The sequence below is a fragment of the Mobula birostris genome, chromosome 15, assembly GCF_030028105.1.
Source record: "Mobula birostris isolate sMobBir1 chromosome 15, sMobBir1.hap1, whole genome shotgun sequence".
NCBI lineage: Eukaryota > Metazoa > Chordata > Chondrichthyes > Myliobatiformes > Myliobatidae > Mobula > Mobula birostris.
In genome coordinates, this window is record NC_092384.1 from 18287522 (window position 1) to 18300228 (window position 12707).

The 12707-nt window shown below is 44.3% G+C and overlaps 1 protein-coding gene across 3 annotated transcripts in view; it reads right to left on the bottom strand.

The window, feature by feature from the left end:
* Positions 1-1322: 1322 nt before the first annotated feature.
* The window catches only part of LOC140210435 (palmitoyltransferase ZDHHC1-like), a 55586-nt gene continuing 44201 nt past the window's right edge, over positions 1323-12707 (bottom strand). The window contains exons 6-9 of one of the 3 annotated variants that reach the window (XM_072279389.1): positions 9766-9836; positions 8457-8559; positions 6421-6523; positions 1323-2073 (exon numbers count right to left, since the gene is read on the bottom strand). In XM_072279389.1, coding sequence (XP_072135490.1) covers positions 1685-2073; positions 6421-6523; positions 8457-8559; positions 9766-9836 — 666 coding nt within the window. In that variant the 3' untranslated portion in view covers positions 1323-1684. The remainder of the gene's footprint in view (positions 2074-6420; positions 6524-8456; positions 8560-9765; positions 9837-12707) is intronic. The other 2 variants (XM_072279388.1, XM_072279387.1) reach the window with 2 other exon arrangements.

A 12707-nucleotide genomic window follows, 5' to 3' on the forward strand; every position in this document is an offset into this window, starting at 1 on the left:
TGTACGGGGTCTTTCTTCTTGTTAAATTTAAAATGGCTTCTTTTGTTATGTTATACTGGGGAATGCTGAGAAAGTCTCTAACTAGACAGTTCTTGGGTTAATACGGATAGCAGGGTGCTATTAACCAATGGATGGTCATGTATCGTTTTGTTTTCAGATACAATGCTGTATCATATGACTGGGGATGGGGTTTTTGGCGGGGAGTCGGAGGAGAGACAAGGAGGACGGTGGACGTGCGGGGGGTTTTGGGGGGAGTCAGAGGAGAGACAGGGAGGACAGCGGACGTGCGGGGGTTTTTGGCGGGGAGTCGGAGGAGAGACAAGGAGGACGGTGGACGTGCGGGGGGTTTTGGGGGGAGTCAGAGGAGAGACAGGGAGGACGGTGGACGTGCAGGGGTTTTTGGGGGGAGTCGGAGGAGAGACAGGTAGGACGGCGGACGTGCGGGGGTTTTTGACGGGGAGTCGGAGGAGAGACGGGGAGGACGGTGGACGTGCGGGGGTTTTTGGCGGGGAGACGGGGAGGACGGTGGACGGGTTTTTTGGCGGGGAGTCAGAGGAGAGACCCGGAGGACGGCGGACATGCGGGGGTTTTTGACGGGGAGTCGGAGGAGAGAGGGGGAGGACAGTGGACGGGGTTTTTGGGGGGAGACGGGGAGGACGGCGGACGTGCAGGGGTTTTTGGCGGGGAGTCGGAGAAGAGACAGGGAGGACGGCGGACATGCGGGGGTTTTTGGCGGGGAGTCGGAGGAGAGACGGGGAGGACGGCGGACGTGCGGGAGTTTTTGGCGGGGAGTCGGAGGAGAGACGGGGAGGACGGTGGATGGGGTTTTTGACGGGGAGTCGGAGGAGAGACGGAGAGGACGGCGGACGGGGTTTTTGACGGGGAGTCGGAGGAGAGACGGGGAGGACGGTGGACGGGGTTTTGGTGGGGAGTCGGGGGAGAGACGGGGAGGACGGCGGACGTGCGGAGAGGCTCCGGTTGAGCACTCCGGGTGGTCCTGAGCCGTGAGTCGACAGGATCCGGGTGGTCATCCGGATTCGATTGAGCTCCAACGGTAGCGTGCGAAGAACTTGGACTTTGATAAGTGTTGGCGCCTTTTTTTCATTGCTTCCCTTTCTGTATCGAATTTATATTAATGTCATAGAATTAGTAATATCTATAAAGTGTACTTGTTAAAATTTACCGGGTGTGCTGGCTGATGATTGATGTTTGGGCTTGATTCGGGCGGCAACCGAACCTGTGGAGAGTGTTGAGGCGGGTGCTGGGTGAGATTTCCCCTAGACATACACGAGCCAATATAACCGAACGTTACATGTATATAGATCCATGCTGTGATAAATAGCATCCATACAAAAATACCAGAATGAAATATATTAGAATCTCTGCAGAAAACATCAACTCATTTATATATGTATATAAAAAAGGAAAAAAATATGCTAATTATTTAAATTCCAAAGTCATGAGCAACTTTAATCCACAATGGATCTGTAGTATCACAAACCACTTCCTGCAGTTGCACCATCGTTAACCACACTGGGACCCAGCTTTAACATGCGCACCTTGAAACCAATTGAACACGACATTCATTCAGATGCTGTGTTTGCTTTTTCAGCCAAGTTATCCTTGACATGGGGAAAGAATCTGGACGGTCTCCGGTTCACAGATCCAGGTTTAGGCCCTATCCTTATTCAGGAAGAGGCATTTCATCACTCTTGTGCCTGTCATTCACAGGCTGATCTCTTGGATCCAAGCCTTTGGATTTTTTGCTTGTAGTTGGCTGATCTGGTGTTTTCTTATGGTGCTCTTTGGAAATCACATTCTGAAGGGAATTTCCAAAGGAGTCCTCTGTGTTGTGGAAGGTTGTGCTGGTCTGCATGGCCACTGCTGCACTGCCTAGTTTTGTCTGGACCACCGGGATTTCATTCATGGACTCTGCAGAATCTGAATGGTACTCACCTGGAGGTCCTGCAGCCTGCACGGAGCGGACAGTGCTCATTGATAAAGCAGACAGATAATCCATCGATGGGAAGGTTTGGAGAGAGAGCACTGAAGTCTGAAAAGCAGCCGCAAGAGCTGTGGAATGGAAGAAGCAAGTGGAATTAAAGATTTAAAGTACATTTATCATCAAAGAATGTGTAAATAATACAATCTTGAGAATTGTCTGCTTGCAGGCAGCCACAAAGAGACAAACCCGAAGAGAACCCAATTGAAAAAAATAAAGACCAACCACCAGAGAAAAAAATAACACAAATCATGCAAACAATGGAAGCAAGCAACAACAACAGCATTCTGAACCAAACTGAGTCCCTGATCCAAATCTCCAGAGCAGCCCCGAGTCGGCCCAAAGCCTCAGTGTTCAGTTCATCATCTTAATGGGACAAATCATCACAAAGTTCTCAAACACCAACAGAAATCCTGCACTAAAACTGTGCTTGTTCTGATATAGTATATGGCTGAAAAGCTGAAGAATGTCACATGACAGCTTTAACCTTCAGGAATTGGCATGATTACGGTCAGGCCCGGGGATAATGATAGTCAGGACTGAGTATGTGGGTCATATGCTCATGCCTCTGCCCACCTGGGCCCTCCACCCCACCTAATCCTCCATATCTTATTTCTCAAAACTCTGAACCTGGTGGTGTGGGACCCCAGCACACCCTCCACTGTGAACCTGGTGGTGTGGGACCTCAGCGCATCCCCCACTGTGAACCTGGTGGTGTGGGACCCCAGCACATCCCCCCCCCCACTGTGAACCAGGTGGTGTGGGACCCCAGCGCATCTCCCCCTACTCTGAACCTGGTGGTGTGGGACCCCAGCACACCCCCCCCAACTCTGAACCTGGCGGTGTGGGACCCCAGTGCACCCCCCCACTCTGAACCTGGCGGTGTGGGACCCCAGTGCACTCCCCCCACTCTGAACCTGGCAGTGTGGGACCCCAGCGCACCCCCCCACTCTGAACCTAGTGGTGTGGGACCCCAGCGCACACCCCCCACTCTGAACCTGGTGGTGTGGGGCCCCAGCACACCCCCCACTCTGATTTTATTTGCAGTAAACTAATAAATGTGGAATCACCCCTCCTGCTTCTAGTGCTGGTCTTCTGTGGATAGTTCTGGTCACTCAGGTACAACGCTCTTTCATTAAAACATGATAGTCATAATTACAAGTCCCTCACTCTTTCTTTGTAGAACACCTCAGCTCCAATTGCCCTTTCCTTTCCAAAGTTTATGAGGATATTTGGGCTTCCTACATCGCTGTCGATCTCACTCAGATCTCATTATCCACCAAATCAAATCCCCACCTGTGCCACACTATTGTTAAAGCTCTGATAACTACTATCATTCGATTTGATTGAAACAAGAACTTCTATCCTTCCTTCCCAACTTGTCTGCAACCTTCAATGTCGATCTCACTTTCCTTTTCCTCTATCTATTCAGTGTTTTCTGGATGAATGGAATCACATTCACCTGCTCTCACCAGACTGCAATCAGCAGAATTTTGTACAGCACTTGCATCATTTGCACCGTTACCTCTGGTGATCGCATCTCCCCCTTCTCTCTCTATGTGCATCTTCTTGACAACATTATTTGAAATGACAGCCTCAGCTTACACACAGATGATACCCACTTTTACCACTTGACAACTTCTCTTGATCCTAAACTTCCTCAAAATTAATAGACTGGTCTTGCGCATGCCATTAGTAAGATCTCCTGTATTCCCCTCTATTTATGGACATCCCCTCATCCCTGCCAAGGCTCTACCACTCAAACCTCTTTTTTTGTTATCTGTACACTTGATGAAGCCCAAAGAATTCCTGGCCTGACTTTCTCCTTTTCTTCTCCATAAATATAATCATTCAGAATTCTGTTGTCTGTATTTCATACATCCTCTACTCTTGCTTGTTGATTTATGGTAAAGCAATATCTCAATTTCATAAACATTTGTTTTTCATATTTATATCTCTTGTAAGCTCATGAATAATTTACCATATCTGCGCTCTTCTAAGTCTAGCCCTTTGAGGATCTCTGTATTAAATTCTCCACGCTTAATATCAATGCTTTGAGCTGTCAAAGTCCTAAGCGTGTCTGTCTGTCTGTCTGTCTGTCTCTCCCCCCCCCACCCCCAACCTTCTTGGCTTGTTGCAGAATCACAGATCAGTTGCTTCACAGGAGTGTGCCTGTCAGCACATTGTCCACTGTGGGTACCCAAAGAGCAACTTATTTGGTCCCAAACTATCTTCTTTCACTGGAGCTCTGAAGATTATTTTCTCCAAAGCACCTATCCATTTCTCTCACCGCTGACTGATTCTGCTTCTAGGACTCTTCCAGGCACAGAGTTCCAGATCCACCACCGTCTGTGTGATAGTGTTTCTCCTTATACCTCTCCTTCACTGTACTTCCCTTTCATTTCCACGATATCTCTGTGCTCCAACACCCCCCCCCCAAAATAAGATCCTTAAATCATATTTTAGTGAGAGAGCTTTTCTTGGTTTTACCCTAAAATCGGTGACAGTCTTGTACAGCTCGATCAAATGTCCAACGGGTCATAGTCTTGTACAGGTCAATCAAATATCCAACGGGTCATAGTCTTGTACAGGTTAATCAAACGTCCAACTGGTCATCGTCTGGTACAGGTCCATCAAATGTCCAATGGGTCATTATCCTGTACAGGTCGATCAAATGTCCAACGGGTCATAGTCTTGTACAGGTCAATCAAATGTCCAACGGGTCATAGTCTTGTACAGGTCAGTCAAATGTCCAACAGGTCATTATCCTGTACAGCTCCATCAAATGTCCAACGGGTCATCATTGTGTACAACTCCATCAAATGTCCAGTCAATCTTCTTTAGTGTAAGGAAAATGACTCCAGCTTCTCCTATCTAATCTTGAAGCAAAAATCACTCATTCCTGGAAATTTTCCAGTAAATCTTTCCTTTGCCTTCGAAGGCCTTCACATATTTTCCCCAGTACAGTAACCAAAACTGGATGCTATACTTCAGATGTGATCTTTTGTACAGAGGGGTTATATTGAATTTTTAAGCTCTGATGTCCCTATTTATGAAGGTATTCTCCCACATGTTGATGAAAAGCACTAGTGACAGCCTCTTGACTAAGGAAGTCACTCTGTTAAATGAGATAGGGTTTCCTAAACGAAAGGAGAATAAGAGTATAGCCTAATGAACCTTGCTGAGTGCCTGGGGAAAAGGAACACGGCTGATTACTTGACACCACTGAATGGGCTTGCAACCCGTGGGCATAACGAAGGAAGCTGTCGCTACATGCTTCATTTGCCAGCAGGTTAAAGGGATAGCTCTCCCCAAAAGACCACTACCCCCACCCCACTAAAAGGGAAACTGGTTCAGCCCTAATATGGCAGATGGATACCACAGCAGCGACGACGTAAATACTTGCTCTCCATGGCCGAGACGTACTCCAGTCTGATCAGGACCATACACTGAAGGGATGGCAGAAGTCGATCCGTTGTTATGGGGACCCGCAAGAAATACAATGGGCTAACGGGTCTCATTTTGCAGGATGGGGTGCTCGGGTTTCCTCTCACAGTCTAAAGAGGTACCAGTCAGCAGGTTAATTGGTCATTGTAAATTGTCCTGTGATTAAGCTGGTGTTAAATAGGTGGGTTGCTGGCTGGTGTAGCTTGCTGGGCCAGAGGGCCTGTTCTACACTGTATCTCTAAATAACAAGAGCCTGAAAGACTGAGCCACTAGCAAAGGTGTATCACATGCTCCATTACTGCCTAAGCATCAGGGCTGATTAAGAGGATGAATAGACCTTTGAAGAAACAAAACTGCCTCTTAAAACCAACCTACACCCTACAGGGGAAGCTGGCTGTACCAACTCAAGGTTGACAGAGCCTGAGAAACAGACCCTCGCCTCAAAGATCACCTACAATTAGAACGATCAAGAATGCCCCAGAACCCCGAAGAGAAAGTGGCCACGATAGAAAAGCTTCCAGCAGTGGGTGGGAGAGTATAGCACAAGTACAAGGGAAGGGACTATCTGGAATGTGGGGAGCCAGAGTGATTTCTTGCCCCTTACCTACAGTGGATGAAGGTCAGTAAAAGGACAGTGAAAGAAACTAGTTGAGTAATTCAGCATGAGATGATTAACAACATGACTCAAACAGCTGAATATATTTCAGAAGACAAATAAAATGCAGTAAATATGATGCTTTAGGTATCTATTAACTAAAATCAATAGAATTTTACATTAGCTTTGTTGCAATACGTTGATACCATTTAAAAAATTGTTTTTCTTTTGATAAATAGATTAGTTCATTTCAAATTATGAAAATTTAGAAAATCAGGCCATTAGGACAGTATAGTAGTTCACAATTCCTTCAATTTATTCTAAGTACAAACGTTTTTAAAAACTTTACTTTAGATAATAACTATTTAATCCTTACCTGGTGGTAGTTGAGAAGGTGGAAATGGTCCTTTAGTGGTGCAGATTGCAGCCTTGTGTCTAATTCTACCTGCAGCCATTTTACGTCTTCGTTTTTTCTTCAACTACAGAAAGATTAATATCAGTTATTCATCGAATGTAAAACTCTGCCAGAAGGATATATACATTGCATTCAGAAATCGACAGAGCTGTTCACATGCAAAGTACTACTTTAATTACATCCAGTAGATACTTTATTAGATACATCTGTACACCAGCTTGTAAATACAAATATCTAATCAGCCAATCGTGTGGCAACAACTCAATGCATAAAAGCATGCAGACATGGTCAAGAGATTCAGTTGTTCTCAAGGCCAAACATCAGAATGGGCAAGAAATGTGATTTAAGTCACCTTGACCATGGAACGATTGTTGGTGCCAGATGAGGTGGTTTGAGCATTTCAGAAACTGCTAATCCCCTGAGATTTTCGCACACAACAGTCCTTACAATTTACAGAGAATGGTGCAAAACACAATAAGCATACAGTGAGCAGCAGGTCTGAAGGCAAAAACATCTTGTTAACGCGAGAGGTCAGAGGAGAATAGTCAAACTGGTTCAAGCTACAAAAGGGTGATAATCACAGCAATGTTCAAGAAGAGCAGAGTGAGCTGCCTCAATGACTATCACCCATTGACACTCACATTTACTGTGATGAAACGCTTTGAGAGCTTGGTCATGGCTAGAACCAACTCCTGCCTCAGCAAGGATCTGGATCCAGTACAATTGGCCTATCACCACAATAGGTCTACAGCAGATGCAATTTCACTGGCTCTTGGTACAATAGCAATACCTACTTCAGGCTACTGTTTATTGATTATGGCTCCGCGCTCAATGTTATCTCACTTTCTGTTCTAATGAACAAACTCCAAAACTTGGGCCTCTGTACCTCCCCCTGCAACTTCCTCACCAAGAGACCACAGTCTGTGCAGATCAGAAATAACATTTCTACCTCAATGAAAATCAAAACCGGAGCACTTCAGGGACAGGTGCTCACTCCCTCTACACACACAACTGTGTGTGACCAAGCACAACTCAAATCCCAGCTATAAATCTGCTGCAGACACAACTACTGTTGGCAGAATTTCAGATGCTGCCGAGGGAAGTGTGACAACAACCTTGCACTCAATGTCAGTAAGACCAAGGATTAAATGTGGACTTTAGAAAGGGGAAGTCAGCACAACATAACATCAATCCTCATGGAGGAGGGATCAGAAGTGGGGAGAGTGAGCAGTTTCAAGTTCCTGGGTGTCAAGATCTCTGAGGATCTAACCTGGTCCCAACATATCGATGTAGTTATAAAGACAGCAAGACTGCGACTATGCTTCATCAGGAGTCTGAAGAGGTTTGGTGTGTCAACAGATATCCTCAAAAACTTCTATAGATGTACCATGGAGAGGATTCTGGCAGGCTGCATCACTATCTGATACGGTGGGGGGGGGGGTGGGTGGGGATGCTACAGCACAGGACTGACAGAAGCTGCGGAGGGTTGTAAATCTAGTCAGCTCCATCTTGGGTATTAGTCTACAAAGTAACCAGGACATCTTCAAGGAGCGGTGTTTCAGAAAGGTAGAGTCCATTACTAAGGACCTCCAGCACCCAGGGCATGCCCTTTTCTCACCGTTACCATAAGGTAGGAGGTACAGAAGCCTGAAGGCGCACAGGAACAGCGATTCAGGAACAGCTTTTTCCCCTCTGCTATCCGAGTCCTAAATGGACATTGAACCTGCGAACACTACCTCACTTTTTAAAAATACAGATTATTTGTTTTTTGTACAATTTTTAATCTATTCAACATATGTATACTGTAATTTATTATTATTATTTTATTATTTTTTCTTGTTCTGTGTTATATATTGCATTGAACTGCTGCTAAGTGAACAAATTTGACAACACATGCTGGTGATAATGAACCTGATCCTAATCAATATCTCTGAAGATCAATCCTGAATTCATGAATTACAAATACTTTGTATGTTCTGTGCATCAGCCTCCTTCACCTGCAAAATCTTCTTTACCTTGACTTGTTTATGATTAGAAGGAACTGTTGGCAAAATTTTATCCTCTATCCTGAAGCCACCCCCGTGATTCTCTGATCCTGACCTGTGAAACAGACGACAGGATACAAAGTAAAACAAAATGGGGTACAGAGTCAGTGATGAGGTGCAAGATTCTTCACACTAGTAAAGAGAGAAACAACAGATAAATTCACCTTGTTGTCTGATAGTTATCTATATACACCTGTAATCCTGTGTCTGGTCTAACTTTACCGATATGCACACATCAGTCAAGCATTCTTTTGCTGTTGACTTTGTTCAATCTTATTATTATTTCTGAATCTTGGTATCACAAGCTTTATTATAGAGTCCAGCATTTTCCCAACTACTGATGTTAGGCTAACAGGTTGGTTTCTGAGTTTTCTCTCTTCCCATCGACAAAAGTCTATCTTGCTATTTCTATCACGCCCCATTTAGGTATTTCACTGTATTGTTCTTCTGATGTACACAAAATCTCAAGCACTTAGGAAACAGAACAAAATCAGTTCTTCTACACTCTACTATGGTTCCCTGTATATTTTTCATAACTGATTTTGATTGCAGAAAACACCTAACACCTCCAAATTAAAAAAAATATATCTGCTTCCTGGTCCAGTACCAATATTTATCTAAAGACTATCATGTACTGTATACCAAATCGGGCATTCACTATAAACATGTCCTCAGATTTAAATATATTTGAATTCCAACAAACCTATTTAAAAGAATACTTTGTTGTAAAATTATACACCCAATGTCAATAATACAACTACTGCAGGGTTATAGTTAGATAATGTGAGCAAATTAAGATGCTACATGTTGGTATAAATGAATATTGTATGTTAAGACTCAACTTGGCGGTATATGGTTGAATGGAGGGGCCACCACACAGGATGGAAAAGAGCTGTTGAATGCTGCAAACTCAGCCAGCTCCATCATGTGGCACTCACCTCCCCAGCATCGAGGATATCTTCAAAACGTGATGCCTCAAAAAGGAGACATCCATCATTAAGGATTCCCATCACCCAGGACATGCCCTCTTCTCATTGCTACTATCCAGGAGGAGGTACAGGAGCCTAAAGACACACACTCAATGTTTCAGGAATACTTCCCTCTCCTCCGCCATCAAATTAATTTAAATTGATTTGATTTAATGTTGTAAATTAACATAATGCTATTTTATACACTTATTCTAACACTTCTTTTAAAATGATCAATTTAGCTTTGGATGCCGAGAAAACTTAAAACGAAGAATTATTCATTTGTTACTGACCCATTTGTTGAGGTGCTTTCAAAGTGAACGTGAACACTACCCTTTTGACGAGATGCCATGTTTTTTATCCTCTGGAAAACAGAGAGGTTACCATACCATTTGAGCTTCTGTTTTTTTAAAAATACAATCTTCACTGAAGACATGCTTCTTTCACAGTGGCCCAGGTAGAAACACACATTTTTACCAATAAACTGGTCTCTCGGGATGGAAGCAAAACTTTTCATCAGTACAACTGAAGGTTAATGATTATACAATTAAAGGTAAAAATGGCAGAATTTCAGTTTTGTTTATGGTTTAATGATAAATATACCGCTAGGATTGGTACACATTTGTAAAGACATAAACCAAGCCTGCGAAGCTCAAAGCTAAACTGTCAATCTTAAGAAGCTCTGCTGGAAGATGCACATGTTTGGACGGCTGACATTGGGTGCAACTTGTCCAGATTAAAGAATATTTACCCTCGAAACTGAATTCTCACCGAGTCATTCTCTTTAGAAATGGATTAAAGGGAATAAGAGTAATTTGGCCAATTCAAATTGTTATACCGGAACATAACTGTCCATATTTGAAAATTAAATATCAAGTTCAGAACCAGTAACTGCTTTATCAATGGCCAAAATCTGAAAATAAAAGTACAACATATAATTTCAGCCAATGATAGTGCTTCCTTGGATAGAGAAAATTACTTTTATTCTGTTGAATTTCCTTTGGCCACTTCCTCCAAGAAGCTTATCCAATTTACTTTTAAACTGAGTTACAGATTGTATAAGAGAAATTTTTATTTTGCCTTTAAATGGTTGATCTCTAATATTAAAACCTTTTATTCTTGAATTCTTAACAATTGTTGCTTCTCCTTTATTTTCAACTAACGTCTCAAGCAGATTGCCTATTATGTTGTATTCAAGGAATACAAGTAATGTAATTAGTGAATACAAGAAATTCTGCAGATGCTGGAAATCCAAAGCAACGCACACAAAATGCTGCGGGAACTCAGCAGATCAGGCAGCATCTCTGGAAATGAACAAGCAGCTGATATTTCGAGCCGAAGCCCTTCCTCAGGACTAGAATGGAAGCAGGAAGATGCCAGAATAAAAAAGTAGGGACGGAAAAGGGGAAAGGTCAAGCCAGGTGGAATTTGAGGCCCTGGGTTTGTTGGAACTGGAGTTGGCAGTGGAGTCTGAGGTCTGGTGCTGCCCGGGTTCCCTGGAACTGGTGTTGGCAGTGGGGTCTGAGATCTGGTGCTGCCCGGGTTCGTTGGAACTGGAGTTGGCAGTGGGGTCTGAGGTCTGGTGCTGCCCGGGTTCACTGGAACTGGAGTTGGCAGTGGTGGAGTCTGAGGTCTGGTGCTGCCCAGGTTCGTTGGAACTGGAGTTGGCAGTGAAGTCTGAGGTCTGGTGCTGCCCGGGTTCACTGGAACTGGAGTTGGCAGTGGAGTCTGAAGTCTGATGCTGCCCGGGTTCACTGGAGCTGGAGTTGGCAGTGAGGTCTGAGGTCTGGTGCTGCCCGGGTTCACTGGAACTGGAGTTGGCAGTGGGTTCTGAGGTCTGCTGCTGCCTGGGTTCACTGGAACTGGAGTTGGCAGTGGGGTCTGAGGTCTGGTGCTGCCCAGGTTTGTTGGAACCGGAGTTGGCAGTGGTGGAATCTGAGGTCTGGTGCTGCCTGGGTTCACTGGAACTGGAGTTGGCAGTGGTGGAATCTGAGGTCTGGTGCTGCCCGGGTTCACTGGAACTGGAGTTGGCAGTGGGGTCTGAGGTCTGGTGCTGCCTGGGTTCACTGGAACTGGAGTTGGCAGTGGGGTCTGAGGTCTGGTCCTGCCCGGGTTCACTGGAGCTGGAGTTGGCAGTGGAGTCTGAGGTCTGGTGCTGCCTGGGTTCACTGGAACTGGAGTTGGCAGTGGGGTCTGAGGTCTGGTGCTGCCCGGGTTCACTGGAACTGGAGTTGGCGATGATTGTATCCCCGGAATGAAGGCGTCCAGGGCTGTCGGAACCGGGGTCGGAGACAACTGGATCTGTGGTCTGGAGTACTGAGATCTGATCCTTCGTGGAAGCGAAGAAGGCAAAGAACTGGCATTTGAAGGCATAGATATGGTGGAAGATGATATGTTGGATGGGTCTATGGTAGGTGAAGGATAAAGAGGCCTGCAGCTTTGGCAGAGAGTGAGACTGGACCTGCAGGTACCTCTGCAGAGTGGAGAGGGTTTATGTGACAAGTAGACCTGTTTCAGATTTTATCTTTTCGTACATTCACCTTTAAATATGTTTGCCAATCTCATCCCCTTAAAACTGTATCATTTAGGGCATACTCTAAATTTTTTTTTTAACATGGTCCTTATATGGCCATTAACAAGCTTTTATCATATTCACTTACACCAATGCTTGTATAAAAAAAAGTCTCGGCATTGATTCTGTGGGACACTAATACCTGTACACATACTAAGCAAATCTAAAAAGCAACAAATTTACCCAGCTATTTTCCCAAGATCAACACATCTCTTACATAGCAACTTATCAACACCCTTTGAAACCTGTTAGAAATTCATGTTCTTTTCTCACAAAATAGAATTAGTTAAAACACCACTGACCACCTTTCATCAGCTGGTGCCTTTTCCATCAACTCTTGAAGTTCATCCATAATGAGCAGAAACTAACTGATCTATTATTTTATCGAATTCACGTCTCCATCAGTGGTTAATAATTTTCACTCCCCCGTCTTTGGAAACATTTTCATATTTAAAGTAATTTCAGGAACATAATGGTGAGTGATCTTATTATCAATTTTGTCAAAATAAACTTGGACAGTAATCGGTGCAATACTGGAGGAAGGGGTGCTATGTGAGGGAGATTTGATCTACCCGCTCAAAAGTACAAACAAAAGATACTTTGAAAATATCTTTAAGACAATAGAGATACCCTGAAGTAAAAAGAGAATTCCTCTAGTCATTC